Consider the following 27,555-nt stretch of genomic DNA (forward strand, 5'->3'; position numbering starts at 1 on the left):
GGAAGGGGGAGGCGGCTTTGCCCGCTCGCCATGCCGCTGCCAGATCTGTGCCTGCTCTCGCAAGTGCCCGGGATGCGGTAAAGCGCTTCCCGCTTGCTGGGCTGTTTACAGGATGGGGCTGTTGCTTTACCTGCTCCCCAGTTGCTCCTGACCCCCCGCTGCCAGCGGGCAGGCTGGAACCCTGACCTGGCTGACCTGCATCCGTCCCCTGCTCGCAAACACCATCGCACCAAGGGACCCGCCATGCCTCGCGCTGCGCCGGGCTGCACGGTTCCCGCCAGCATGGGGAATGCCCCGTTTATTGCCGCCTCTGCTCTGCCCGGGGCAGGGGGGTAGGTGACGGGGCACGGCAGCTCCCCATCCCTCGAAATACTGACCGGGAGGGGGGGGACGGACAGGCACGGGCAGCGTCGCACCGGCCCGGCCCAGCCCCGTTCAGAGCAGGCGGCACCGGGGACGGGGCTGCCGGGGGCTACTGGTATCGTCTGTTTGGACCTGTCCTTAGCCGGCTGTCACTCAGCCGGGAAACCAAGGTGATATGGCGGAGCCCGCGAGCAGCCGCTGCCGCCCCCGCCGGGGAGAAGGGAGCCGCGGCACCGGGCGCTGTAGGGAGAAGGCGGGAGGCCGGCGGGGCCGGGCCGAGACTACATCTCCCGTGGTTCCGCGCGCGGCCCGGACTACAACTCCCGTCGTACCCCTCGCGGGAGGCGTTGCCTCGCCCCCGCTGCCCCCCGGGCCGTGACGCGAGCGGGCTCTATGGCGACGCGGTGACGTCGCGGGCGGGGTGAGAGGTCACGGCAGCGGCGCCGGTGCGAGGGCAGCGGAGCCGCGTCCCGGCCCCGGTCATGGCGGCCCGGCGGCTCCGCGGCGCCCTCCAGCTCGGGGCGCGGCAGCGGGCCGCGGCGGCCCCGCCGGGCAGGTGAGCGCCCGCGCCCCCACCGGGCGGCGGCACCGGGCAGGGCCGCGGGGCACGGGCGGCGGCACCGGGGCGGGGGGACCGGAGCGGAGCGGAGCCGGGGCCCGGAGGTCATACAGGGCCCGGGGGCACCGGCGAGGGCCGCGGGATGGGGACCGGGGGGGCGATCGGAGCCGGGGGCGTCGGGCGGGCCTGGGGGAGCCCCCCCCCCCCACGGAGCGAGCGGCCCGCGGTCCCGGGGGGGAGACCGGGGGGACACCGAGGGGGCCGTGGCGGGGCCGGGAAGGAGGGTCCGGGGACGCCCGCGGCCTCAGGGGGGGTCGGCGGTGCCACTGGCCCAGGGGTCACCGGCAAAGACCCCCGGGCAGGAGGGGGGGGACTCGCTGCCTGCGGGGGAGCCCGGGGCCTCGGCTGGGGCCTGACCTTGGGGCAAACCCGGTGTGGGGACGAGGGCCACCCCCCCAGGCGCGGGCGGGCGGCCGCGGGGGTCCGGGCGGGTGCCAACACCTTCTTCTTGGGTCGGGAGCGATGACAGTCGCATCGGCGGGTCGGGCGCCGGTGTCATGGTTCGCTTGGGCGAGCGGAGAGTCCGGGAGACCTCAGGCCACCCTGCTGTGTCCCCTGCCGGCACTGACCTCTGCGCCCGGCCACGCTGCCAGCGCCGCTGTCACTCTTGCCAGCTCGGGGCCGGCACTAGGCGCTCGAGGACAAGGTGGCTCTCGCGAGCCCCGGGCGGCCAGCCTCACTGCTGGCCGGGTCAGCGGCGTGGGAGCAGCCACGGCATTGTGCCGTGGTGCTGGTTTAGGTGCCGACTCTCCTGAGCCCCGTCACGGTGCACGTATGGCACCGAGCGCTGCCGGGCAGAGCTGCGGTGTGAGCATGTGAGGAAGAGGGGGATCATCTCAGGGACCAAGGGCGCAGCCGCATCTGCGGGGTCCCAGCGCTCCTGGGGACTCCTGGCACTGTGCAGCTGAGGGCCACAACCGGGGTTCACGCAACTCAAGTGCACCAACTGTTCCGCTACACCGCCCTAGCTATTCTGGGAGCTCGGGGGCTGCCAAATGCCCCAGGTGACTCCTCTTGGCACAGGAACATCCCATGGCTCCTGGGAGAAGCGGGACCTTTCTCCCTGGGCCACCAGTCCTGGAGGAGAGCCGGTGTGACCTGCGTGCAGGCACATCTAAAAATACCCGTGCTGTCCTGTGGGCACTGAGCGCTGCCAGTTACGGCTGTTGTAGGAGGGAGCCCTGTGAGGCCAGCCCCAACCTGGAGCCCCACCAGCACCGGCGTGGTCAGGGTTACAGCCCGCCACCGCAATGCCGGAGCCGTCATCTTCCCGGTGCTTGGCGGGGACCAGCTGCCGGGGCTTGGCCTGGTGAAAAGCAGCTGAAGGAGCTGACGGTGGCACCGTGGGAGGACCCTGCTGCTGTTGCCGCAGCTCCGGGGCTGGGCGACATGCCACCCCAGACCCTGCTGTGCCTTTGGGGCTTGGCCTCTCCTTAAGGAAGTGGCGAGCGTTATCCCTTCGCACCAGCAGCACCAGCACCATCTGTGCCACACCTGAGGGATGAGATGGGGCCAGGGTGGGACACGAAGGAGGGAGAAGGTCTGGGCCGAGCAGGGCTCTGTGCTGCCGCTGGAGCCCAGAGCAGGGCTGGGGTGGAGCTGGGGAGGGGCAGCGGGGGGTAACGGGCAGTTGTCCCCGCTCCGCTGCTCCGGATTAGGTGTCCCTGAGGTCAGGTTTCCCTGCCCTTCCTCCTCTTGCGCAACAGCAGCCCTGGGACAAGCGCTTGGACTTCCCCGGCCTCTCCCCGCCGGCTTGCGGCCCTCCCCGGGCAGGAGGGCTGAGGCTGGCCACGGGTGCCTGCTTTGTCCCCGATTCACTCCCTACTCTGGGACCGAGTCCCATCCTGGGAGGAACGTGGGCAGGTCTGGAAGGGGCCCAATGTCATGGTCATCCTGGGGCGGGGGGCCTGCCCCACTCGGGCCAGCGGCTCGCTGCTGGCTCCGCTACCCGGCGCGGTGACGGTTCCTCCGCTAACACCTGTCTCCCGCCTAGGCACACGGCCCTGTGTGGCCTCCGGCTCAGCCGGTTCGGCCGGCCAGCCAGCAGCACCGAGTGGGAGCCCCGGACCCAGCCCAGCCGGTCCTTCCTCAACCTCACCAACAAGCGGAAGGAGTACTCGGAGCGGCGTATCATTGGGTAGGTGCGGCAGCTTCCCCACTGGCCAGTTGGTGAGGGCCCCGCGGCCCCGGCTGCAACACCTGCTCTGCCCCCAGGTACTCCATGCAGGAGATGTACGACGTGGTCTCCAACGTGGAGGACTACAAGAACTTCGTGCCCTGGTGCAAGAAGTCGGTGGTGGTCTCCAAGCGCTCGGGCCACGTCAAGGCCCAGCTGGAGGTGGGCTTCCCGCCCGTGGTGGAGCGCTACACCTCCATCGTCACCCTCGTCCGCCCCCACCTCGTCAAGGTGAGCGTGGCCCCGGCGCAGCAGGCGGACCATCCTGGCTGACTCCTCGGGGCCCCCCCTGACCGGCCGCTCCCCCTCCCCAGGCCGTCTGCACGGACGGGCGCCTCTTCAACCACCTGGAGACAAACTGGCGCTTCAGTCCCGGTATCCCCGGCTACCCCCGCACCAGCACCGTGGATTTCTCGGTAAGACCCTGCTCTGGACAGGACCCAGCCGTGAGGCCCCCGGGGAGGATGGGGGAGACAGATGGTTCCTGCTGCGGAGACCTGCCCGTCCGCCGCCATCCCTGCCGGGGGCTCACGCCACCCCCCTCTCCTCCCCAGATCTCCTTCGAGTTCCGCTCCCTGCTGCACTCCCAGCTGGCCACCGTCTTCTTCGATGAGGTGGTCAAGCAGATGGTGGCAGCCTTCGAGCGCCGGGCAGCCAAGAACTTCGGTCCCGAGACCCGCATCCCCAGGGAGCTCATGTTCCACGAGGTCCACCAGACGTGAGGGCGGCCCGGCCACCATGGACTGTGCCAGGGCCCCCGGGCCGCCCACCCTGCACCCTCCCTCCTAAATATTTATTTGAGTGCATCTCTGCTGCCGTTGCCTCAGCTTCCCTCCTGGCCCTGGGGGGCAAGAGGTGATGCTCCTGTGAGCACAGGGGGCTGCTGTGAGCCCCCAGCCCCACCGCAACGCTGCGGGAGCTGCGTCCCAGCGCTGGACTCCCTGGTTTTGTAGCCGATTTTGGTTTTAAATTTGGTTTTAGTTCTTGGGAGCTCTTTCCCCCCCCCACACCTCCTTTTGTTCCTTTTAAGTCCTTGACAAGGCCGGAGGGTCCCAGCGGCAGGGCAGCTCCTGGGCCAGCAGCCGTGCCTGGGTGAGGCAGCAAGTGGCCAGGGAAGGATGGGGGCCAGCTGCTGGGGGCCCCCTCCTCCCCCAGCTCTTCCAGGAACAAAAGGAAAGGAGAAAGGCACAGGGAGGAAACCCTCCCCTGCGCCCCGGGAGCGGAGCTGCTGCCTGGCCCCTTGCCCGCAGCCACCATGGCCGGGCACCGGGGCCGAGGGACCCCCGGCAGCGCCCGCTCTGCCACCAAACCCGATGTCGCACAGTTTGCACAAGTCACACGCACAGGGTGGGGACAGGGCAGCTTGTGCTGCCCCCCCACCCCCAAGCCCTTGCAGCTCCAGCACCTGCTGTAGGCTGAGGTGCCGGCACTGCGGGGACCAGGATGGCCCATGGCCCCCACCATCCCCTGCGTTCCTCTGGTTCCGGCTCACCTTTCCTTACCTTCAGTGGGGAAATGTGGGGGCCCTCCAGCTCCACCAGGCCAAAACGCCCACCTGGGGGAGGGGGGCAGGGGGTCCCTGAGCTGCCAGCCCCCAGCCCCCCAGCTCCCCCCTGCTCCATCCCCACCACCGAGGGCACCCTGGCCTTGCTGCCCAAGGAAGGGCTTTTACAGGCCAATAAAGAGCATTTTTCAAGGGTAAGCAGCTTCCTGGTCCTCATTTGGCAGCCATGGGAGAGGGGAGCTGGGGCAGGGGAGGCCTGCATGCTGAGACCCCACCCACAACTCCAAGCCAGGCTCGCACCTGCGGACACCACTGAGCCTGGTGCTGCCAGCTTGCCAAGCGGCACTGTGCCAGCCCCAGCAAAGCCATAACAGGGCCTGGGGACGCGGGGCAGACCCTGGGTAGGGTGGGAGCACCATCCCCTGACCCACCCCCGGCTAAATCCAACAGCAGAGCACAGCCCAGGGGTTGGGGTGCTGCCCCAGGGGACCTTGGGGCCAGAGAGAGGGAGGCTCCAGATTTGTTAATAAAAACATTTATTTTGCATTTTGTCGTTGTTTGTACAGAAGTGCCCAATACCTGTGAGTGTCCGGGGCTGGCACATGGTGGGGGGCCAGCTCCGGCTGCCGGGGGCATTGGACAGGGGGGGTTCACACAAACACAGGGCATGGGCTGGGGAGGAGTGTATCGAGTCCCTGCTTGGGGGGGGGGGGGCTGAGACATTCGTTCTTCGTCTGCTGCCCCATGGGGGGGGCCTGGACACGAGTCTGGACTGAACCCCTCTCGGGGGGAGTGGGGGGGGCGGAGGGGTGGCTGTGGTGGGGGGGGGGGGGGAAATGTGTCCCCCACAGCCTTGCCAGTGCTGCCCCCCAAGCCCAGCAGCAGAGGAGCTGGGGGGCTCCCAGTGTGTGCGGTGCTGCTGGGGCAGGGTGAGGGCGCAGGAGCCCCCCCGCCTTGCCGGGGCAGAGCTGGGGCGGGGGCTCCAGGGTGGGGACAGCCTAGGTGGGGGGCAGGGAGTGGGGGCATGGGGTAGAGCAGACCCCAGGGCTGCCTCTGCCCCCTCCCAGGGTATCAGGGAGGGGAGAGGAGCTGCTGGGGGGGGGCTCCGCTCGCACCACAGGAGACCCACAGCCGATGCCCGAGGAGGGGGGGTTCAGTGCCGAGTCCATCCAGGGCCCAGCACGGCAGCGCAGCATTCCCTGGGGAGCAGCGAGCCACGGCCCTGTCCCTGTCCCTTCTTTACCCAGATTTGTAGCCCACGAGCTGCATGAGGCCCTTCGTGCTCATGGACTTGGGTCTCTCCAGGGGGAAGCCCAGCGCCCGGCTCCAGATGAGCTGCGAGAGGACGCCCAGGGCCCGGGAGACCCCAAAAAGCACCGTGTAGTAGTTCATCTCCTTCATCCCGTAATACTGCAGGGGGAGAGGGGGCCCTGTTAGGGTAGGGCAGCCCCGCAGGAGGGGGCAGCCAGGACCCGCCACCCCCTCAGGGAGCAGTGCTGGAGCAGGACCGGGACCCCCGGGCTCACCTGCAGCAGCACCCCGCTGTGGGCATCCACGTTGGGCCAGGGGTTCTTAGCCTTGCCCTGCTCCAGCAGCACATTGGGGACGATCTTGTAGAGCTGAGCCACCAGCTTGAACATGGGGTCCTTGGGCAGGTGCTTGAGGGCGAACTCCCGCTGGCAGGTGTAGCGGGGGTCCGTCTTCCGCAGCACCGCGTGCCCGTAGCCCGGCACCACCTACGAGGACACGGGTCAGAGCCTGGCACCAGCCCAGCCCCAGTCCCTTGTTCCCGGGCAGGGCCGGACTCACCCTGCCCGAGTTGAGCGTGTTCCAGATGAAATCCCGCAGCTTCTCATCCGACACCTCCTGGCCCAGCTCCTTCTGCAGGTTGGTCAGCCAGAGCAGCACCTCCTGCGGGTGCAGCAAACGGAAGAAGGGGTGAGAACAGCGGCACGCAGACGGACAGACAGACAGGCAGACAGACGCGTGGAGGTGCCCACCTGGTTGGCGAGGCCATGCAGGGGCCCGGCCAGCCCGTTCATGGCAGCGGCGAAGGCGAGGTACGGGTCGGAGAGGGCACTGCCGACCAGGTGGCTGGTGTGGGCGCTCACGTTTCCCCCCTCATGGTCACTGCAGGGGCGAGGGGCCGCGTCAGGTCTCCCCCGTCCCCGCTGAGGGCCCCCACAGCTGCGGGGACACCCCCCACAGCAAACACCCCCCCCCCCCCCCCCCCCCGCTCCCGTGATGTACCCAGAACAGCACAGCCCTGCCCCAGGGCTGCCCGTGACCCCACACCAGGTGCCTGGTGACACCCCCAGAGCAGCCCAGGCATGTCCCAGGACCTGGCCCCATCCCTGGCCCTGGGGCTGGGAGCAGGGCCAAGTCCCCGCCTGCTCCAGCTGCTCCTCCCAGCCCCGCACCTGTGGATGGTGAGGTAGAGCCGCATCAGCTCGATGAACTGGGGGTCGGTGTAGCCCAGCATGTTGGTGAAGTTGTGGGACCAGTCGAGGTTGGGGTCGATGGCCCCGATGCTGCTGCCCTCACGGTACAGGTTGCGGTAGATCTTTGCAGCGACGCAAGGCAGCTTGGCGATCAGGTCCATGGCGTCCTCGTAGACAAACTGGGACAGGCGGGGTAAGACGGGGCGGCTGTCCTCCCTGGGGGGGCTTGAGCCACTGACCCCCCGCACCCAAATCTGCACCCATGCCCTGGCCCAAGCTCAGAGTTGGGGTGGCTGAGCCCCCCCCTACGCCGCACCGGGGCGCCTGGTCCCCCCATACCTCCCAGTACTTGACGCGGTGGATGCCCTCAGCGTAGGCACGAGCAAACTTGCTCTCACTGTTGAGGGCGGTGATGGCGGCACTCAGCTGGGACATGGGGTGCAGGTTGGTGGGGAAGTTGTCCAGCATGGTCACCACGTGGGAGGGCAGCGCGGCACGCCGGGCCCACTCGCGGGAGAGCCAGCTCACCTGCAGGGTTCAAGGGGGTCTGAGCTGCAGGGCAGGGGGCTGGCAGACCCCCCCCACCCCCTGGACAGACCCCCTGCGTGTTACCTGCTCCTGGGTGGGCACCTCTCCGGTAACCAGCAGCCAGAAGAGCCCCTCGGGCAGCGGCTCCTCTCCCCCTGCGGCTTTGGGCAGCAGCTTCTGGCACTCGGGGATGCTGTAGCCGCGGAAGCGGATGCCCTAAAGAGCCCGGCACAAGCGTCAGCTGCTGCAGCGTCGCCCACCCAAGGTGGGTGCCTGAGCAGGGCAGGGTCAGGCCCTACCTCATCGGGATCCAGCACGGAGGTCTCATATATCAGGCCCTTCATGCCCCTCATCCCGCCGTACAACTGGAGAAGGGCAGAAGGAGGTAGTTACTGGCTGCGGCACAGCCCAGCAGCCCCGGCGTGGCACAGCATCCCCCCACTCACCATGTCCACCGTGATCTGCCCGATGGCCGTGCTGCCATGCTGCTGCCTGAAGCTCTTGACTTTTGCCTGCTCCTTGGGGATCATGCTGGCAAGGACGTCTTTCAGGTTCTGGGAAGAGGGGAGGGGGCCATGAGCCCTGGCACCCATGGGGGGGCCGAGCACATGCGCCCCCCTGCTAGCACCAGAGAGGGGTGACAGCAGCGGGGGCTCCTCTTACCGTGGCGGCACTGGCATGACGGGTGGCAAAGAGGACGCACGGTGCATTCTGCAGAAAAGCAAACACAGGGACTCGGTGTTACCCGGGGAGAGCCCTCCTGCGCATCTCGGCTGCCCTGTTTTGGAGGGGTGTAGCCATACAAGTGGCCCCACCCCCACCCCCGAAGCATCCCCAGCCCCCCCCGGAACGCAGCACAGCTCCCGTAGCAGGAGCCGCCCCGTGACTCCCGTCTCACAAGGACGCTGCGCCCGGCAGCCACGGCGGCTTCCCTCGCCCACGCATGCTGGAGATCAGAGCCAGGCAGGTTCAGCCGGGCCAGGCGGCGCAGGGGGGCGGCGCGGGTCCCCTCGGCGCTGCATCGCGTTCATTCACATCACGCACAACGCCGGCCACGGCCGGAACCGCTGCAGAACCGGGCATTGCACCGAACAAACCCGGCAGTGGCAAACGCGGCCGCATTTTGCTTCCTGCTCTGCAGAGCGCGGAAGTGGCCGGCACGAGTGAACTGGTGCCGCCGGCAGAGCCCTGCCAGGCCAGCACCGCTGCGGTTTTCCTGCACTGGGGCTCGGCAGGCGCTGGGGAAACCGATCTTTGTTCCTCGCCCGCGCGTGGCAGCCGTGGGGACTCCGGCCGGCGGGAACACGCTGACGCAGTCGGGAAGCCCGGGCCTGGCATCACCCCTTGTCCCTGCCCGCTCTCCCTGGCAACACCCTGCCCGTGGCAGGGACACAGGGCTCGCCCATGCCCGAACCCACTCACAACCACCCAGGTGGGCAGCAAGGAGGGACAAAGAGGGCCGGGAGTCACATGGGGTCACCGCTGTGCTGAAAGGCCACATCCACACCCAGCATCCTGTGCCTTCCCCCGGCAGAGACCCCCAGAGCCGGGGCCAGCCCCCGGCGCGGAGCTGCGGCAGCGCCTGCGGCGCAGCCAGAACATGACTCTCTTTTTCCACTAGCTCCCAGGAGGGACGCAGAGGGGGGCCAGTGCTGCAGTGAGCCCCGAGCCCTGTGTACGGCCAACCCAGTGCCCCATGAGCCCCCAGCCCGGCTGGGGGCACCCCGACACCCCGAGCGTGGCTAGAACCGTCCGTCCACTCAGGGCGACTGCGCCACGTCCCCCCGCAACAGGCGGCACCTGGGAAGGGAAAATGCCAGCAGGAACAATGGAGGCAGCAGCTGGAAGCCCAAGGTCAAGGCGGCCGCTGCTGTCACTGCAGGAGCCCCCGCCGCACCCCGTCTCACCCCGTCCACGGGGCACCCGCACGGCTCGTTCCATCCGGGCCAGGCTGTCACAGAGATGCCGCTGGCTCAAGGTCACACGTGTTGGCGGTGACACCGAGCACCGGCTGACGGGGCTGGGACAGACCCAGCCGCTGCCGGACCCTCCTGGGTGCCCCCGCTGCAGTTTGGGGGTGCAGGAGCCCCCCCGGGCTGTGCCGGCCACGGCTCGGTGGAGGAGTGGCCACGGTGCAATAGCTCAGGCCACAGGGAGGAGGAGGAGGATGGTGGCAGGACGGTGGGTCGGGATTAGGGCGCAAGCCGGCGGGGTGGCCCTGGCTGCGGGGACAGCGGGTGTAGCGGTCCCCCCAGGCAAGCAGGGCCAAGTGGGGCACAACAACACACCGGGCCGGGCCCCGGCTCCCAAAATAACGCCCGGTCGATAGAGACACCGCAGTGGCCCTTATGAAACGCTGGGGCCGCGGCCAAGGCAAACGGGCGGGGGGGGGGACAGGGGCTGCCCCAGCACTGCACCGGTGCTCCGTCCCCCCCGGATCGCCCCCCCCAGCACAGCCCCGGGCCACACGGGGGGTCCCCTCGCTGTGACCCCGTTGCCCTCTACAGCACGGGGCCGCTGGGGAAGGTCGAGGGGGATGGCACAGGGGGGGACTCCTGCCCCCCCATCCCCTCACTGCCGGTGCCGCCCGGTGGGAGCCCCCGGGGCTGACGTGGCCGCCCCCCCCCGGCCCCCACGCTGCAGCACAGCCCCACAATGCGGGGCGGGGGGGCAGCGCGCCCTAAATGGGGGCTGCAAGAGGGCGGGGACCCCCAGATGGGGGCTGCAGCTGCGGCAGAGCCCCCCCGAGGCGCGGGCAGGGCTCGGAGTGTCTCCCCCCCCCGTCTTCCAACGGGGCCGGGCTGCTAGCCGGGGTCCCCCAGCCCCGACAGGGCAGCGGCGGGGGGGGGGGGGGGGGGCACCCCGCCCCGCCGCTGGTTACGGCCGCTCCCGGCGGAGGCGGCGCCGGTGCCCGCGCCCACCACGTGCTGCTGCTGTTACTGCTGCGGTGGCGAACGGCCCCGCGCCCCCCCCACACACACCCCCCCCCCGCTGCCGCCGCCGTGCGGCCCCTTTAAGGCAGCGCCCCCCCGCGTCGCCCCTTTTAAGAACCGGCCCCCCCGCGGCGTCGCCCCTTTAAGGCGCGGCGGGGCCGGGGCGGGCGCCCTCACCTTGGGCCCGCGGAGGCGCGCGGCCGCCCGGCTGCCGGCGGCGAGGAGCGTCATGGCGGCACCGGGGCCGGGGCGGGTCGGGACGGAGCGGGGCCGGGCGGGAGCGGGGCCGGGACCGGGGCCGGGGCCGGGCGGGAGCGGGCGCGGGGCCGGAGCGAGCGGCGGCGGCGGCGGCGGCGGCCGGGGGTCCTCAGAGCGGCGGGCGGGGCGGGGCGGGGCGCGGCACCGCGCTGATTATTAGCATAGCCCCGCCCCTGCCCGCCCCCTCGGGGCCGAGCCGCTCGCCGTTGGGCGCGCCCCGCACCGCGGGGCGGGAATAGGCAAATGAAGCGGCGGGAACGGGGGGCCCGGGCTATAGGTGGCCGAGGCGTTCGCCTGATCCGGGCCTGGGGTGGGGTGAGGCGGCGCCCCGCCCCTTCTCGTGACGTCACCGTCCGCCGCGCGTGACGTCACGCCGCGGCGTCACCCCCCTCCAGGCGCGTCGGTGGTTCGGTGTTGCTCGGCTGCGCTGCCTGGCAGCCCCGTGACGCCACCAGGCACCCGGCCACGTGCTATGAGGTCACCGGGGCCCGTGACGTCATCCCGCACTCAGCCGCCGGGGCTCGAGGTCGCCCTGTGACATTGCCCCGGCTCCGCGGTGACGTCAGGGCCCCGGCACAGGGGGCGGGGCTCGGCCGCGGGTGACCGTCCCCGCTGACCCCGGGGCATTGCCCCGCTGGCCCCGGGGGCGGCGGCACCAGGGACGGGCGGTGGCCCGGGTTGGGCGACGCCCGGGGGGGACGGGACCCCCCCCGGTGCCCCCCGCGGCGACAGGTCTGCCGGGACCGGGAGATGCGGGCCCATCGGCGGCTGCCGGGGGGGGAACGTGCCACGGCAGATGGACGCCGAGCACGAGGGAGCGCGAGTCGCCAGGGACACACGGGGGACACACGGGAGACACCAGCGTCTCCAGCCCTGCCCGGGGTCCCACGCCACCCCTTCCCCATGTGCACAGGAGTGAGACCTGCCCTCGGGTGGGCCCGCGGCACAGCTGCTGCACAGCCCCTTTATTGCCTGCAGCAGGGACAGGGGTTCCCAAAACCGGCCCCGGACACCCAACCACCCCCCTCCCCCGGTGCGGGTGGCTGAGCCCCGGTATCCCCCGCTGTGTCCCCCGGCAGCGGCTGAGGAAGAACCCGGGCTGGCAGTGTGCCCGCAGGAACGTCCCAGCAGGAGCGAGGATGTGGCCCCGGCCCCCGTGGCTGCCCCGTCAGGGAGCAGAGCCGGCGTGCTGGTGCCCCTGGCACCGTGGCTGCAGCGGACGGACAGTGAATAAATAGGATGAGAGCACCAGTGGGGGTGAGGCAGCGTCTGTGCCGGCTCCGGAGCCACGGTCTTCCCCGGCACGTCTGCCCATCCCAGCAGGGTCAGTGGGGACGAGGTGAACCAAGAGGTAGGGGACGGCCAGAGAGAGCCCGGTGCTGTCCTGGTCCCGCGAGGCCACCGGGACCGTCTGCGTCACAGCTCGTCATGTGGGATGTGGAGTGCGTGGTCGCACAGGTCTGCGGTGACAAAGGGTGCTGCTCTCAGGATGCGGCAGAGCCCCCTGGGACCCCTCCCCAGTGACGCATCCCTTCCCACTCGTCCCCAGCCACCACCTGCCCGCAGCGTGGGAACAAGCCATGCGCGGAGCGCTGGGGCTGGCTGGAGCCATGACCCATGCCGAGGGACACCTGCGCTTCCCCTTCGCTTTGTTCTGTGGTTAATGAGAAACGCGGCTGTTTGGACAGAGCTGCCAGCCCGGCCTCTCCCTGGGTCCAGCACCCGCAACTGGCCGGCAGAGCCGCATCAGCCCTGGGCAGGCAGGGTGCAGGCAGCAGGTGCCTGGCTGGGGACAGGCTGAGACACAGGAGCAGTTGGCAGTACCGTGAGACCCCCGGGACCCCCCTGGGGAAGGAGCATTTCCCCCAACGCGTGTGCCAGGTACAGAAGGGACCCACCCTGGCCCAGCCCTGCAGTACAGGTAATGAACGCGGGCCACGTTCATTAATAGGGAAGCACAAAGGTCGCGGCGTGCCCTGACCCCGGCATTTGCAAGCTGGAAATAGCCCTGCGGGAAGGGAGATTAGCCCAGCCATTGGCTGCACGAGAAGCCCCGTGCTGGTGCGGCCAATGGAGCCGGCGCGGCATCTGCCCTGGCTCGGCCCCAGGCAGCACACGCCTGGCTGGGCAGAGCATCCAAAAAAATCTGCAGGCAGCTCCAGCGGGCAGCAGGATCCAGGCGCTGGGCTGGCAGCGCAGGCAGCGAGGAGGCACACCCCAGCACCGGACTGCCAGAGAGGGGCTGCTCTGCGGGATGAAGGGATGTCAGGATTTCAGGGATGACTCGCAGCTCCTCTGTGTTCTCCCTGCTCTGGGCTGGCAGCTCCTGCTGTCTCAGCACTGACAGAGCAGCTATGAACCCCTGGGCATCAGGAGAGACCCCTCCCCGGGAAAGCCCAGCCCGGCTCACCCGTCCGCTTGCTGCAAAGCCGGTCCTTGACATTGTCGGCCTCATGGGAAAGGAATTCGATGAGTTCGTCCTCATACTCCTCGGCGATGCTCTCACACTGCAACAGGAGCCACCCACGGATCAGACGGCAACCACGCAGGGCCATGCGACGCCAACAGCACCGGGGGGAGCCCAGAGCCGGGCCTGCACCCACCCACCCCAGCCCAGGAGCAGCCTTCTTCCCTCCAGCCCCAGGAAGGACCAGGGAAGGGGACGGCAGCTGCTGGTAGGACCAGCTCATCCCTAGAAGGGCCGCAGCTGCCCAACACAGCGGGTGCCGCTACCCAAAACCTCCGCCAAGCCCCAAGAGCTGCCACAAGGGCCTGGTCTCTGCGCGCACCGCAAATTTCAGGCTAGAAGCCACGTCTCCATCGATTTTGACCCCGGAGAGGTCCATCTTGGTCCCGTCGTGGGAGATCACCCGGACATAACTCTTCCGGTGTGTGGATGGATCCACTTTTTCTCCATATTCCTTCATCTTCTCACACACCCGCTCCAGCAGCTCCGTCAGATGTGCCTCTGACCTGGCATAGGGCACCTGCAGCACGAGATCAGCAGGGTCAGGCCTTTGAGTGTGACAGCGGAACAGGAACACCGGACCAGCGCCTTTTCCCAGGAGCACAGAGAAAGGTTCAGACATCTCCATGGATGCCCTGGGAAAGCCGCGGGGCTGCGCTGGTGATAGGCAGTGGAGGAAGCTGAGGAATGGGAGATAGGGCTCAGCCAGCCCATGCAGAGCACCCAACATGGGTATGATCCCTCCCTCAACTCCCCCAGTCTTCAACACGCAGCTGCTCGCCCTGGTCAGGCCAGCCCCGCTCTGCCGCAGCCTCCACCCAACCTCCTGGTGCCGCAGGCAAGTAGGTGCCCACTGGGAGACGTCTCACCTCCACGACTGACTGGCTGCCGTCGGGGTTGATCCGGAAGGAGCCCATCTGGATGGTTTTCCTGGGGTCAACCTGGGCGATCTCCCACTCCAGCTCATCCACCAGTGCCCGGCACGCTGTGGGGAACACAGGCGTCAACGGCCCAGAGCTAATGGCATTGCCTGAGCCCACACCTCAGGCCCTGGCACTAACAGGCCTGCGGCTGCCCAAAGCTGCCAGGAGTAACTGGTGCTGCCGGCAGGACTGTGGGGAGCGGGTCCCCATGGTGCCCTGTGGCCCTTCAGGAATGTCTGCCTGTCCCCGAGCAGGGTGAGCACAGGTGGGTGGCAATGGCTGCAGGACAAATGGGTGCCAACCACCACCCCATCTCATCCCGTCCCGCCGCACCTCCGCAGTGCAGGTCCTGGCTCCGGCGGGCGCAGGCAGTGGGGAGCAGCACAGCCAGGGCCGCGGCCAGGCAGAGCGCGGGTGGGATCCAGCCCCTCATCCTCACGGCTCCGCTGCTGGGCAACCTGTGGGCACGGGCAGCTCCAGCACTGGTGGCCCTTGTCCCCCCACAGCCTGCCCCCCCCCCGGCTCCCCCAAGGCCCATCCTCAGCGGGGCCCCGTGTCCCCTACAGAGCCCCGCTGTCTATAGGGCTTTGTCCATGGCGTTCGCCCCCAGACCCCCACTGAGCCCCGTCCCCTGCAGGGCCCGGCCATGCCCCGGGCCCCCCCTACAGAGCCCCCTCCCCTACAGGGTCGACCCCAGACCCCCCCTAGAGAGCCCCCTCCCCTACAGGGTCGACCCCAGACCCCCCTGTAGAGCCCCCTCTCCCACAGAACCACGTCCACAGCCCCCGACGGCGCCCCCTCGCCTACAGGGCCGAACCCAGATCCCCCCCCTCAGAGCCCCCTCCCCTACAGGGCCTTGCCCGGAGCCGCGGGCCCGGCCGAGCCCCCAGTACCGCGCCGCTCTCCCGGCCCGCTCCGCCAACCCCGCCGGCTGCCCCGGGGCTGCCCGCGGCGCCGCCTGTCCCGGTGCGGCCTTCCACCCGACCCGCCGCGGCGGAAGGCCACTCGGAGAGGGCGACGGCCGAGCCGATCGGGCCGACGGAGCCGATCGGGCCGACGGAGCTGATCGGACCGGCTCGTCGGCCCGCGGGAGGGCCGTCCCGTGCGCAGGCAGCGCCACAGGCAGCCCACGGCGAGTACCGAGGGCCCGCGGCTATGCCAGGGCCCCGTCCGCGTGGCGCTCGGCCCCCCGCGGAGGCGGGGCCTGCGGTGACTCCGCCCCACGACCGCCCAGGCCCCGCCCTACGGACCGGCGGCCGCGCCGTGTCCCCGGTGCCAGCCTCGATCCTTCCTGCTGTGTCCCCGGCCCCGGCCCTGGCCCTGGTCCGGGTCCGGCTCCACCGTGCCGTGTCCCCGGACCCAGCCCCGCTCGGGGCCCCGCTTCTTCCTGCCGTATCCCCGGTCCCGGTCCCAGCCCCGGTCCGGGTCCGGCTCCGCCGTGCCGCGTCCCCGATGCCGGTCCCTAAGCCCGCGGCCCCGGAGCCAAGGAGGAGACGGCGGCGCGGGTGTCCGAGGCTGTTTTATGAGGGCGCCCGGGCCGGCGGGCGAGCAGGGGGGCAGAGGAGCAGTGATTGCCGGTACCGGCAGGGAGAGGGAGTCCCGGGGCGCCGGGCCCCGGGGGAGGGGATAGGGGGTCGAGCAGGGTTGGGGACAGCCCCGTCCCCGCTGCTGGTTCCAGTTCCACGTGTGTCCGCCTCCGGCGGGGGGGATCCCGGGGCTGCTCCTCGCTGGGGGATGTGGGGTCCGGTCACAGGGCCAGCACGGGGGGGTACACGGCCCCATCTGCCGGAGACAAAGCGGGGTGAGGGGGCGGCAGGGGGCGGTGGGGGGGGAGTATGGGGGGCTGTAGCGTTGCCTTACGCTTGGGGCTGCTCTGGGTGTCAGGCTCGGGCACCTTCCAGTCCATCTTGCGCCCCTTCTCGTAGAGGCCCTTGAGCACCTTGCGGAAGTCCTCGGGCTCAGCACCCTGCGGGGTCAGCTCCAGGTACTTGCGGTAGAGCTGCAGCGCCGTGCGTGCGTCCTCGATGCTGTCGTGGGTCTCCCCCTGGATCTTCAGGTCTGGGGGGAAAGCCCAGGTCAGGGAGGAGGGGGGCTGGCAGGGACCCCCCGCTCCTGCCCCTGCTGGATCTGAGGGTTCAGCCACTGACCCAGGAAGTACCAGGCGAGGAAGCGCAGGGAAATCATCCTCTTCCTTGGGATGTGGAACAGGTAGACGGTGTCGATCACCTGGTCCTTGGGCACCTGGAAAGCAGAGAGGGTCCTGCTGCCAGGGTGGGGGGGGGAAGCCGCCGAGCCCCAGTGCTGCCACCAGCCTCCCAGCCCCACCCTGAGACCCCCACGCCTGGGTTAAGGGAGGGGAGGCTCCATGCTGTCACCATCAGGTTGATGACACGGAAGTCCTTCTGCAGCCCATGGCCCACAAACTTGACTCCCACATCGATGAGGAAGCGCAGCTTCAGGTAGGTGGATTTGAGAGTGGTGAGGTGCTTGGAGGAGATCTTGGCATCCAGGTCCCCCGGCTTGATCCCCGAGTATTGGGTCAGGTAATCCACTACCTGCGGAGACCAGGGCCCATGGAGGTGGGCTGGGAGGGCTGAGGGGCAGCCGTGGGGGTCTGCCCCCTCCCCAAGTCCCCTGCCAGCATCCCGGGGAGGGTGCTGCCATTATTGTGGGTGCCCCTCTGTGGAATGGGAGGCAGAGTGGGTCCATGTCTTCCCTGTGGGGCTGGGGAGCTGCGTGAGGCCAGGCAGGAGCCCCATACCTGCTCTTGTGTGGAGATATAGTCGTCAATGAAGGGGACGCCCTCATTAGGGCCCTGGCCGCGCACGCATGTGATCCTGGCCACCGACATCTGGCTGGGCTTGATGGTGGACTTGGTCCCGTCACTGCGAAGCTCGGCCTCCTCCTGCAATGGGTGAGAGGAGAGCTCGGTGATCAACAGCTCCTGCAGTCCCCATGGGGACCAGGCGCACCCAGAGGGGCTGCCCCTGCACCCCAGCACCCCCTCCCCTGCTGTGGGGAGGCCTGACCTCATTCAGCGTGACAAATTCGGCATCCAGCCCCACCAGGTCGCCCGCCTGCGGCATCTCATTCAACATGAGGGGGATGAAGGTGGCATGGCACTTGCGCTGCTTGCGAGCCAAGGAGGCCTCCGCCAGCAGCACGCTGGCTTCGATCGGGTTCTTGACTGCAGGAAAAGGGGAAGGGAAATCAGCTGCGAGCCAGTGCTGCTGGCCATGCAGCCACTTCCACCCCAGACACTCACTGACGAGGTTGTACTTGGCGTTGAGGTTGCGCCGGGCGTAGTACAGGATAGCCGGCACCTTCCAGCTCATGTCAAACTGCACCGCCTCGCACTGCAGGGGAGGGGAGGACAGTGCAGGGGCAGCCTGGTGTGGGGCTTGGTGCTCCTGTGTGCAGCAGGAACCCCCCCTCCATGGGGTCCCCGCAGCCACGGTCTTGCGTCAACACAGGGCCAGTGGCACGGCCCCCGAGCACTCACCTTATCCACAGGCTCAATGAGGAAGTCGTTGAAGAGATACCACTGCTGGTGTGTGACTCCCTGGGGGGAGAGGCAGAGGCACTGCCTTAGGGGCCCCCCCCAGGCAAATGCAATGACTCCTCTACCCAATTACCAGGGAAAGAGGGGTGTGACCATGCCATGTGGGAACTCCCGCCCTTCCTGGGACACTGTGGGGAAATCCCTGCTGGCCTGGGTGGTGACAGTGCATACATGAAGCACTCAGGCTGGACAGGCACGGTCCCTGCCCGACTCGTAACCACAACCCCATGGAGATGCAACAGATAAGAGACAGGGATGCAGCCTTGACACACTCTGGGAACTCCTGGCTTGGGCATCTCCACCATACAACAGGACTGCCCAGCCCAGCCCCCTTTCCTCAGGAAGGGAGATGACGTCCCAGCCCTTACCTGGAAGCACAAGGACAAGCTGGCAACGTGCCTGTGACCAGGAGGAACCAGCCTGAGTAAGTGTGGGAAGAGTGCTTCTTCAGCCCTTCCCTCCCCGTAAGGTGCGTGAGCAGCACTTAGCTGTTTAGGGCTGCATGGCACATTCAGCCAAACACTCAACACTTGACTAAGAGACCCAGGAACGGGTCTGTGAAACAACCCGACCCCGGAGCTAGCCATGGGCGAGAACCCCTCGGCAAGGCAGGACTTCAGGGAAGCAGGGCTGCTCTTGGCAGCCTGTGGGTACAATGGCTGTGGGCAGGAGAGCACCCATCCCGCAGGGCTTCTCACCTCCTTCCTTTGGTGGTAGGTCTCTCCCACTTTGATGTGCCCCACCAGGCTGCCCCCCGTGCGGGAATCCAGGATGTGGACGACAGTGGCCATTAGATCGTAGACATAAACCGACTCAGGGTCATCAGTTGGGCTCAGCTGCAGGAGGAACCAGTCCCAGGGAAACATCTGAGCCCCGGCTGTCAGCCAGGCAGCTCCCAGGCCTCCAACCCAAACCCCAGAGCTCGGACATGCTGTCTCACCACCAGCCCAGAGGTTTCCATGGTCACCCAAGGTGTCTCCGAGACAGCCTCATTATCTCTCGCCCACACATGCTCAGCAGAAAGCAGTTCTGAACCAGTTCTGCTCCCACAGCCCCACGTGCGCAAAACCACGTAGCCCCAGAAGGATCTCATCAGCCTTTACCTCATCACTCTCACTCCAGTTGCAGACATCTAGCTCCTTGCTCTTGGTCAGCCTCATCTTGATGGCATGAGGGATCCAAATATTCTTCAGTTCCTCCACAGAAGGATACGAATGCCCTGTGTTGGGGTTCCCCAGCTCCTTCCTGCACGGAGAATCATGGAAGGCCAAGTTGGAGGGAGTCATGAGATGTTGTCCAGGCCAACTTCTCCAGGGCAGGAACCCCGTCACCCCACCCACCCACTCGCCAGCCTATTCCTGAACCTTCCGCAGGACAGATGGGGAAACCAGAGCTGCATCACTTCCCCACAGCTGCCTAGAGCAGGGCCCTGGGAAAGGCGGTCAGTTAATGTTGGCCAGAAAGGGCCGATACATGGTCCTTGGTCTTTTGTCAGTCTGAAAAGGGAAGGGCAATGAGAGCTGGGGGCTCAAAAATGGGTCACAAGGTGGATCACAAGGGTATCTGAAGGAGATGCTGTGCAGGGCGCCCATACAGGGTCACAGTCTCAGAGCAGCAATGAGACTGTTCCAGTTCAGAGCCCCCAAGGAGCTACAGACAGGTAGATTATCAAATTATCAGATGAGAAATGGCCCTGAGCTCTCCAAGGCCCAGAGAACAACCCAGAAGGTGTCACTGCTCAGAGTCGCCACCCCAGGAACGGTCACCTACCACTCTCCAAGAGAGATTTCTTTGCCTTTGGTGATCTCAAAGCCTCCTCTCTTCATCATGGCTCTCTGAAAGGCATACTGGCAACGAAACACAGGCAAGCGTCAGCGCAGAGTGACAGGCTGGGCTTGGGAACACGTAGGTGACAGCCAGGCCAGAAGTGGGGAAAAGACAGGGACTTTTGAAGTCGGTGAGAGGGGAAAAAGACAGCAAGGGAAACCCAACTGTCCACCCGCTCTCTGCTGGGCTTGTGCTCTGCGAAGCAGGCACTGCCTTGCTGCTCCTAGGTCGTGGGGGACTGGGGAAATGAAAGAGTGACTCTACTGCAGTCCCATCAGCTTTGTCATGGCAGGAATCTTGTCTTTTCCAACTCCAAGCGCATGGCTCATGCTACAAGCATGACCAAATACCAACATGTCCTCTGTGAACAAAGTAGGGTGATGCTCAGGTGGAGAGCAAGAGACTGTTAGAGACAGCGAGATCAGAGTGAAAACACCTCCGCAGAACTGGACACGCAGCAAACCCCATGTGCCAGGGAGAACAAGCCTGCTTCTGCCCCAAAGTGTCTCCCCCACCTCAGCCTGTGTCTTCCAGAAATCTGCCTCCTTGGAGCTGTTCACCTCACAGTTAATGACCAGGACGTCCGGCAGGCAGCGGATGTTCCGGGTCTGGACCTGCAGAGAGAGCAGGAGATGGAAGCTGGGCAGCACCAAGAGCCCTGGAGAGGCTCAAAACCGGATTTGGCACGTGCTACCCTCTTCCCTCCTCCAACGCCTTTGCCTGCAGAGCTTCCTCCCCACTGCCTGGCTGGGTTCCTGGTAGCTGGGGGTACTGCAAGAACAACTGAGGGAGGGAGCAGGTGTGCTCAGCTCCTGGAGGGGGGGTTCCCTCTGCCCCCTACCCTGAGAGGATTCAGCTGGGATTCGCATGACCTGTGAGACATATTCCAGTGCTCACACAGTCCAGGAAATACCCCAATTCATGCCGGCTCGCCATCCAGGCCAGGAACCGAATCTCTGGCATCTGCTCAGGAGGTTCCCCACTGACTAATGGAGAAACTGCCCCCACTCAGCCAGTGGCACAGGGCACTCACACCCTTCTCCCACACCCCCTCATAGCCTGTGAAGTGTGACATGCTCGCACCCCACTGCCAGGCTCACCGTGGGCTGGTACTTCTCACAGTTCTCACACCAGGCTTGTGTGTTCTGCTCCAAGCAAATGCTTCGCTTTAAAATTTGGGCAAACTCATAATCTTTAACTGGCTTTTCTGAAGGAAGAAAGGAGAATAACGTCACCTTCCAACACACAAATCTTTACCAATTTAGCTCAGCCAAACCTCTGGGGTTTTCCTCACAACCACCAGCAAGAAGGTCCACCCCCAAATCTGCCTTTCTGTAGCCAAAAGCTCGGCGGGTTAGAAACCCACCACTAGACCTCGGCTGCTGGGTCTGCTGCAGCCCAGGACAGACCACTGCAGAAGCTCCTCACTGCAGATGTCTATCACCTGGAAAAGTCACGGCTGGATAACAAACCCCACCCAGCCACCGAAATGCAGCAGCGTTAAACGTGCCAGGCCCTGCCCTGCCCACCTGCCCACCCCTGCCTGTTACCAGTGCTCTCAGGGTAGGAGAGGGTGAAGAGCAGCGTGGACGACACGCGGACGGTTTCCTTGCCACAGCGACACATGCTGCAGTTCTCCATCTCGCAGCTGAACAGCTGCCCGATAACCGAGTCCCCTGAGGACCCAAAGCTGCTGGAGAAAAAGAGCACCAGGGTTAGCAGGATCCCAGCAATCCCTGCAGAGAGGGGCTGGCTGGTATGGTGGGCTGAGCACTGGGACCCACACATCTTGGGCTGCACAAGGGCCATTCAGGGCCAGCACCCAAATTCCGGCAGCTCTTGGGGAACCAGCCATCGGGCTTCCAGAGCCAGTGCCCTCTGCACAGCCCCAACCCGCCAAGCAGCAGGGCTAGGCGTAGAAGGGACAGAAGTTCAGCACGGGGTTCAAACCCTGCTGTAGGGGTAGCCTGCAGCTCCATGTGTTCCCACGCAGCCCTCAGGGCAGACATGAGTGGCAAGAAAGCTCCTTCCCGAGCGATGGATGGGGCCCCTGGGAGCCAGTCCCCCTTTCTGGTTCGATTATGCCCTGTCCTGTCCCCTGGCCAGGGACTTACCTGCTGCCAGCACCCCGATATGCCTGCGGTCCCTCCTGCTCCTGGGTTTCCTGGTGCAGCTGAGTAAGGATGAAACGGTTCCAGCTCTGAATCAGCCGCCCCAGGTTCACCTTCCCTGTGGCTTCGTCCGAGTCAGCCAGGATGAGCCCCAGCGCTGAAGCCTCTGGGATTGTGCGGAAAGCCCGCAAAAAGTTGCTTCCCTGGGGATGGGGCAAGAGCAGCATGTCACCAAGGTCAAGTGACAGGAGTTTCCACGCTGTCTGATGCCATCACCCGAGGACCTGGCACCACCCAGCTCCTGCTCCTCTGCGATCTCTCTGACCCTCCCAGGCAGCCCAGCCCACTGGCCTCACGTCACGCCTGGGCTCACCACAAACCTGGCAGGGGTCTCCTCGGGACAGGTCCAGCATGTGGAAGAGCAAGCCTAGCTCACAGCCCAGGCAGAACTCCTTCTGGCACAGGTGGTTCTGGACCAGGCAGCGGACCGGCTCCAAGAAATACAACACCTAGCAGGGACGGAGCAGTCAGGGGAGGTCCTGGGGGCCACAGTGGCCTGGGCAGGGCTGGGGCATCTCCCACCTGGATCATGCAGTTGCAGTAGGCATTGGGGATATGGGGCTCCAGGCCCGCAAACAGCGTCTTGTTGTAATGCTTGAAGTCAAAGTCTTCCAGCCCCAGCTTGGAGTATTTGATCGTGACCTGAGTGGAGACACAACGTGTTAAACAGACACCTTCCCACAGCACGGGACACGGGCGCAACGCCTAGGTGCTCCCCACGGAGACATGGGCAGGTGCTTGGACCCAGGCAGGTCCTTCGCTCCAGACAAGCCCAGCCTGGGGCCTCCCAGCCCTGTGCCCTGGAAGGCCACTACCTTTCTGTACTTCTTGGCCACCATGTAGAGGTGTGGCTCCTCTTCCCGCCCAATTGGGGACTCGGGGACTTGGCTGAAGCTGTCAAACTCGTTGTCTGTCTCTTTTAACCGATAGGGAATCTGTGATGGGTAAGAGAAGGGAAGAATGGCTGAACCCTGAGGTGAAGAGAAGCACCACGTGCTGAAACAATCAACTCCTGGGCTTTCCTGCCTCCCCGAATGAGCAAAGGAATAAACCAGAAAGGAGCGGGGCCCTCCCTTAACCTGCAGGAGGCCTCCACACCTTCCTTCTTACAAGGGACTTATCACTGTGGGGAAACTACAGCGGTGCTGCGGGCAAGGGCGAAACACAGCAGTGTTTTCCCAAGGGCGAGGGACGTGCCATAAACCTCCAAACCGGACAGCTCAAACCTTCCCTACCACAGAGTAAGTTAGCGATACTGGGATTCTGGACCAAGGGGGGAGACTCCAGCCCTCCTCCATGGCTGGCTCACCCGCTGACACTGCTGTCACCTCCAAACTATACACCTGCCTCCTGCAACACCCCAAGCCAGAGAATTTCATCTCTCACCCCTGTCCCGAGCCCTGCAGAAAGCTCTGAGATCATTCAACATGCAGCAAGAGCTCCATCCCTCCCCAAACTGCACACATCCGCTGCTGGCCAAAGTACCCCATGCCCCACACAATCCCCTTCTGAGAGCGGGTACCTGGTTGCGGAGCTTGGTCCTTGGGTTTGGGGCATAGCCAATGAACCCCACTTTCTTCATAGTGCGCAAAATTTCAGGATCTACTGGAGGGGCTCGTCTGCAAAACACACCGCAACTCAGAGGCTGCTCTGTTTGACAGCATCATTTAACTAAGGGCCTTGCTTGGTGTGCTCAGGGACGCAACCAGCAGGTCATGAGGGTTTCCCCCACTTAGTCCTTCCCCCAGATTCATTTTCTGTCACAACAAAACACCTGGGCTACGCCAGAACACGGCAGCAGCACTGAGCGCAGGTGTCTTCGGGACAGGGCTTAAGCAAACAAAAAACAAGAGCTTCTGCACAGGCAGAATGCAGCCAGGATCCCACCAGGATCTCCCCACCAGGAAGACAGAGGTTTGACCATACTCTACCATCTTCAGACCTGCCAAGTCACTGCACCTTAGCGGTTAAGCTCCACCACGGGGAGCTTATATTACATTTCACAGGGCACTTGACAAGGAAAGGCAGCACAAGCCACGAGGCGGTGGAGCAGGGGGAGCAACAGAGCTGCTTTCCTGTTCCCAAGACCCGGGGAAGGAGAGGAACTCTGCTGGGGCCAGCTTTCCCATGCTGGTTTTCGCTGGGAGAGACTGGCAAATTACCGGGGTGCCGGGGCAGAGTTGGCAGCAGGCCAGTCGGAGAGCAGGGTGTCGCTGGTCAGCGGCACAGGGATGAGCGAGAGTGGCACAAGGTCCTGGTTCCAGTCCAAGTGGGGCAGCGTGTCCACGATGCAGGGCAAGGCAAAGTCGGTCTCCCGGGAGTAGGCATTGAAGGTGACCTCTGGGGAGTCGGCCCAGAGGTGGACGCACCCCTCTGAGTCGCCGAAGGCCAGGGCCTGCTTGCTGGCCGAGACGTCAAAGGTCATGATCAGGGGCCCAACGGTGTTCACGTGGAAGATGTCAGCGGGGTTGGCGAGGCCAGTGGGCTCGCAGAACTGGCACTGACCTGCGTGAGAGGGAAGCGCGGAGCAAAGTGGCACCAGGGAGCATGTGGGCAGACAGCACACAGTGACCCAGCACACCTCTCGCTTACAGGGCCATTTGAACTGGCTGGGCACAGGTCGAGAGCACTCGGCCAACTCTATCCCACTGGAATTTGACCCTGAGCCTGGGGGATGCTGGAACCATTGCCCCACTCTCGCCAGGGGAGCAGAGCCCAGCCAGGCGGGAGATGCGGCTTTGCCCACCTGTCTGGGAGATGATGGCCAGGCGGGAGGTGTAGGTGGGGATGAAGCGGAGGAAGAAGGGGTCGATGTGGACCTGCAGCGGGGTGGTGGCCCGCATCATGCGCAGGTCATACACCTTCAGGAAGCGGTCGCAGGCGAGGCCGTTCATTCGGCTGGAGAAGCCGCAGGTCACCAGCAGGTTCCCGTGGACATCAAAATCAGACAAGCTGCCCGAGTACGCATCAAATTCATGCTCTACCACAAATGTGCGCAGATCACGCAGGGAGACCTGGGAGGGCAAGATGGAGGTGCTGGATGCCACGCAGGCAGCTGCCAGCTACTCGGGAGCCCCTTGAGCTCTGGGAAAAGCTTAACACCAACTCCAGGGTACCCCAGACAGAAGCCGAGCATCAGCAGGGCTGCCAGGTAGGATGGGGCTGGCATTACCTTCCCTGAGGTGTGCCCACAGAAAAAGAAGCGGTTTGATTGCCTCATGATGGTGATGCCAGGAACCTCCACAGTGTACTGGGAAGGAGGCAGAAGAGTGGGGTGAGCAGGGTTGAGTCCCAGAACAAAGCACCTCCCCACAGCAGGGTGCAGCCCCCAGCCCGGCTGTACCTTCTGAGTCTCCTGGACTGTGTTGAGGTCTATCTCAATGACGTGGTTCTGCAGCCCACCAACGAGCAGCGTGCTGCTGTCCGTCAGCAGGAGACTGTGCATGTCCTCAGACTCGTCCATGCTGTAGGAGAGGACAGCCCTCACACTCCTGCCCAGCTCAGGGAGGCAGTGGGGAAGGGGGTGGAGGATCTGCCCTTGCCCTCTCCCACATCTAGCCTTTACACAGCCAGCAGAGGGGCTGGGACCATCTCCCCCAGCACAGGGGCACCTCATGGGGCCCGCACGACCCGCCTGCTGCCAGGGGAAGGCACTCACAGGTAGTCAAAAATGATGAGGCCCCCCCGGGACATGTACTTCAGGTTGGTTTTGGTCAGAAAAAGGACACCGTTCTCCAGGCTCTGGATCTGGCGGATGTCATCACTGCTGTTCACTTGGAAGGAGGAGTATCGCTCCAGCGTCGGGCCGAAGAAAGAGGTGGCGTGGCCCTAAAACCAGCCAGGGACAGGCTTGTCAAGACCTGCCCCAGCCTCACTTGGATGTGACACAGGCAAATGCTGCTTTGCCCTGTGCCAGCTCCCTGGCAGAGATAAGCCATCGGCTGCCTTATGGCCTCAGCCAGCCTACGGGGTGGGGGGCTTCCTGCCCCCCGTGTGCCCCAAACTGCGGAAGACTGCTCAGGTTTTTCCTTTTCAGGCAGATACATACAGACACAAGTAATGAACCGAAAGCTCCAGCAGCACCACACACCAGGACAGTAAAGTTACTTGGGGAACACCAAGAGGCTCATGCTCCAAGACACATCAACCACCTCCAGGCAGAAGCTCTGCACCGGTGCAGCACAACCCTAGTTTGAGCAGGACCCTCCAGCTCGGCCCAATGCTGAACCTCTCTCCACCCACAGCCAGCTTGCCCCCAGCTGGTCGCAGCAGGCAGGTGTTGGGCTGCGAGAGCAGCACAGACAGCCTGGCTCGGGCAGTGACCCTCCCTGCCCCGCTCCCAGAGCAGGCACCTACCCCATGGTTCCCAACCCACAGCATTTCTTCATGCAGGTCAAAATGGGAGACAGAGACGGGCACCCCCACTTCAGAGACGGCGGTGTGCAGCTCGCTGTACATGCCCTCCATGAGGTGCACCGACTCTGGCACGGCGATACCCTCTAACGGCACCCCCTCAGGATCCAGCTCCACGTTCTGCAGCAAGCTGGGGTTGAGATGGGGGTCCAGGACAGGGTCCAGTGCGGCGTGGAGGGGGGGAGCATACTCGGCAAGGGAGGGGTCAAGACCTTCAAAATTCATGGTGAAAACCAGCGTCTCCCTTTGAAACAGAAAAGGAACTAAGTTGGTCAGTCAGAAACACCAGGGCCCTCTGATTCTTGGAATTGGTGGCAGAGGCCCGGTGACTCCGAGAGATGGAAAAGGCAGCTGGAATCTCCAGTGAGTGTAAGGTGCAGCGCTCCTGCCAGAGACACCGGCAGCACCGAGCCCACGCAGGCAGCAGGGCCTGTAAAGTCCCTTCCCCAGGACACACTCAGAGCCCCGTCACGGCCGTGAGCCACCAGGGAAAGGAGCCCGCGGCAGCCCTGTTCCCGTGCTGGGATCAGCCCCGGTGCACCGGGCAGCCTCCCCCAGGAGCTGGACCCCGACTCGGGGCTGGCTGCTGCCGGAGCTCAGGCCACCGGCCAGGCTCCCACTGACCACCCCACCCCGAGCTGACCCCCACCGAGTGCACGCACACACACACCCACACAAACACCACCTCCCCCGTGGGAGGCACTGGGCCAGCTCCGCACCCGCCTCCTTTATCTCCGCAGACCGACACCGAACCCACCGGCGGTATCGGCTGCCGCAGACCCGCAGCCGTTGGCGGCGAGGCCGGGCGGGGCGGGGCAGGGCACGGGTGGGGAGGCCCAGGCCCGGCCCGAGCAGCCGCCGCCGCTGCGGGGCCGCCGCTCTCAGCACCGTGCACCGAGCCCGGGGCCGCTACCCACAACCCCCCGCGCTCCGGCCAAGCATCCCACAGTGCTCCGCGCCCCGGGGCGACGGCGGCCGTTACCCACAGCGCCCCGCGCCCGCCGTTACCGAGCAGCGGCGGGCAGAGCCCCGCCAGGGCCGCAGTCCCGGGCTCGTCCCGCTGCGCCGCCACGGCCGGGCCGGGGCCGCCGCCACCGCCCCTCCCGCCGTCGCTATAGCAACCGCGCCCCCCGCGCGCCCGCCTGGTAAACAGGCCCGCCCCCGGAGGAGGCGGACCAATAGCAGCGCGGAGCTCAGGTCGCCGGCCAATCAGCGCCTGAGCGAGGCGGGACTAAGCAGCGCGGCGGGTGGTGTGCAGGACGGCGCGGCGAAGAGGACAAAAAGACTGAAATTGGTTGCGTCGGGGCGCGGTCCCCGGAGCGAGGCTGCGGCCGGGAGACCCCGGGACGGGGATGGTCGGGCAGCGCTCC

The 27,555-nt window shown here is 66.0% G+C and overlaps 4 protein-coding genes across 10 annotated transcripts; 1 reads left to right on the plus strand and 3 right to left on the minus strand.

Moving 5' to 3' along the window:
• The first annotated feature begins 759 nt into the window (after positions 1-759).
• On the plus strand, positions 760-5,208 carry COQ10A (coenzyme Q10A). Its single transcript, XM_069806433.1, has 5 exons — positions 760-919; positions 2,976-3,119; positions 3,197-3,389; positions 3,473-3,574; positions 3,713-5,208. Exons 1-5 carry the CDS (start codon positions 846-848, stop codon positions 3,878-3,880), a joined length of 681 nt encoding a protein of 226 aa, XP_069662534.1. The 5' UTR covers positions 760-845; the 3' UTR covers positions 3,881-5,208.
• CS (citrate synthase) lies at positions 5,182-10,936 on the minus strand. Its single transcript, XM_069806432.1, has 11 exons — positions 10,742-10,936; positions 8,295-8,342; positions 8,078-8,185; positions 7,931-7,996; positions 7,716-7,847; positions 7,443-7,631; positions 7,083-7,282; positions 6,663-6,792; positions 6,472-6,573; positions 6,189-6,398; positions 5,182-6,072 (listed from the first exon to the last, which is right to left on the minus strand). The coding sequence occupies exons 1-11, from the start codon at positions 10,793-10,795 to the stop codon at positions 5,902-5,904; spliced, it is 1,410 nt and encodes a 469-aa protein (XP_069662533.1). The 5' UTR covers positions 10,796-10,936; the 3' UTR covers positions 5,182-5,901.
• An 802-nt stretch (positions 10,937-11,738) lies between these two features.
• On the minus strand, positions 11,739-15,297 carry CNPY2 (canopy FGF signaling regulator 2). 2 transcript variants are annotated; one of them, XM_069806442.1, is made up of 6 exons: positions 15,106-15,297; positions 14,546-14,670; positions 14,159-14,274; positions 13,612-13,809; positions 13,233-13,329; positions 11,739-12,282 (listed from the first exon to the last, which is right to left on the minus strand). In XM_069806442.1, exons 2-6 carry the CDS (start codon positions 14,643-14,645, stop codon positions 12,239-12,241), a joined length of 555 nt encoding a protein of 184 aa, XP_069662543.1. In that variant the 5' UTR covers positions 14,646-14,670; positions 15,106-15,297; the 3' UTR covers positions 11,739-12,238. The 2 variants fall into 2 exon arrangements, with proteins under 2 accessions (XP_069662543.1, XP_069662542.1); XM_069806441.1 differs by having other exon boundaries at positions 15,063-15,297.
• A 416-nt stretch (positions 15,298-15,713) lies between these two features.
• On the minus strand, positions 15,714-27,322 carry PAN2 (poly(A) specific ribonuclease subunit PAN2). 6 transcript variants are annotated; one of them, XM_069806438.1, is made up of 26 exons: positions 27,194-27,322; positions 26,129-26,429; positions 25,431-25,600; positions 25,116-25,236; positions 24,945-25,022; positions 24,519-24,786; positions 23,935-24,277; positions 23,295-23,391; positions 22,588-22,707; positions 22,295-22,414; positions 22,093-22,221; positions 21,716-21,915; positions 21,152-21,291; positions 20,702-20,808; positions 20,117-20,215; positions 19,545-19,621; positions 18,878-19,019; positions 18,473-18,610; positions 17,715-17,774; positions 17,478-17,568; positions 17,242-17,399; positions 16,974-17,117; positions 16,588-16,767; positions 16,360-16,453; positions 16,073-16,270; positions 15,714-15,994 (listed from the first exon to the last, which is right to left on the minus strand). In XM_069806438.1, the coding sequence occupies exons 2-26, from the start codon at positions 26,408-26,410 to the stop codon at positions 15,960-15,962; spliced, it is 3,591 nt and encodes a 1,196-aa protein (XP_069662539.1). In that variant the 5' UTR covers positions 26,411-26,429; positions 27,194-27,322; the 3' UTR covers positions 15,714-15,959. The 6 variants fall into 6 exon arrangements, with proteins under 6 accessions (XP_069662539.1, XP_069662540.1, XP_069662535.1 ...); XM_069806439.1 differs by having other exon boundaries at positions 19,545-19,609; positions 21,152-21,294; XM_069806434.1 differs by having other exon boundaries at positions 21,152-21,294.
• Positions 27,323-27,555: the final 233 nt, after the last annotated feature.

This window comes from Haliaeetus albicilla, chromosome 18, assembly GCF_947461875.1.
Source record: "Haliaeetus albicilla chromosome 18, bHalAlb1.1, whole genome shotgun sequence".
In the NCBI taxonomy this organism is placed as follows: domain Eukaryota; kingdom Metazoa; phylum Chordata; class Aves; order Accipitriformes; family Accipitridae; genus Haliaeetus; species Haliaeetus albicilla.

Coding starts and splice junctions, on each gene's coding strand:
- COQ10A (XM_069806433.1), top strand. CDS start 846: ATGGCGGCCCGGCGGCTCCGCGGCGCCCTCCAGCTCGGGGCGCGGCAG. Junction 3,120..3,196: donor TCGGAGCGGCGTATCATTGG/GTAGGTGCGGCA, acceptor CTCTGCCCCCAG/GTACTCCATGCAGGAGATGT. Junction 3,575..3,712: donor CCAGCACCGTGGATTTCTCG/GTAAGACCCTGC, acceptor TCTCCTCCCCAG/ATCTCCTTCGAGTTCCGCTC.
- CS (XM_069806432.1), bottom strand. CDS start 10,795: ATGACGCTCCTCGCCGCCGGCAGCCGGGCGGCCGCGCGCCTCCGCGGG. Junction 7,997..8,077: donor GGCAGATCACGGTGGACATG/GTGAGTGGGGGG, acceptor GCCCTTCTCCAG/TTGTACGGCGGGATGAGGGG. Junction 6,073..6,188: donor ACAGCGGGGTGCTGCTGCAG/GTGAGCCCGGGG, acceptor CTCCCCCTGCAG/TATTACGGGATGAAGGAGAT.
- CNPY2 (XM_069806442.1), bottom strand. CDS start 14,645: ATGAGGGGCTGGATCCCACCCGCGCTCTGCCTGGCCGCGGCCCTGGCT. Junction 14,275..14,545: donor CCAGGACCTGCACTGCGGAG/GTGCGGCGGGAC, acceptor TGTTCCCCACAG/CGTGCCGGGCACTGGTGGAT. Junction 13,810..14,158: donor GCAGCCAGTCAGTCGTGGAG/GTGAGACGTCTC, acceptor CTCGTGCTGCAG/GTGCCCTATGCCAGGTCAGA.
- PAN2 (XM_069806434.1), bottom strand. CDS start 26,410: ATGAATTTTGAAGGTCTTGACCCCTCCCTTGCCGAGTATGCTCCCCCC. Junction 23,392..23,934: donor AACTCTGCCCCGGCACCCCG/GTAATTTGCCAG, acceptor TGTGTTTTGCAG/ACGAGCCCCTCCAGTAGATC. Junction 16,271..16,359: donor CCTCGCCTGGTACTTCCTGG/GTCAGTGGCTGA, acceptor CTTTCCCCCCAG/ACCTGAAGATCCAGGGGGAG.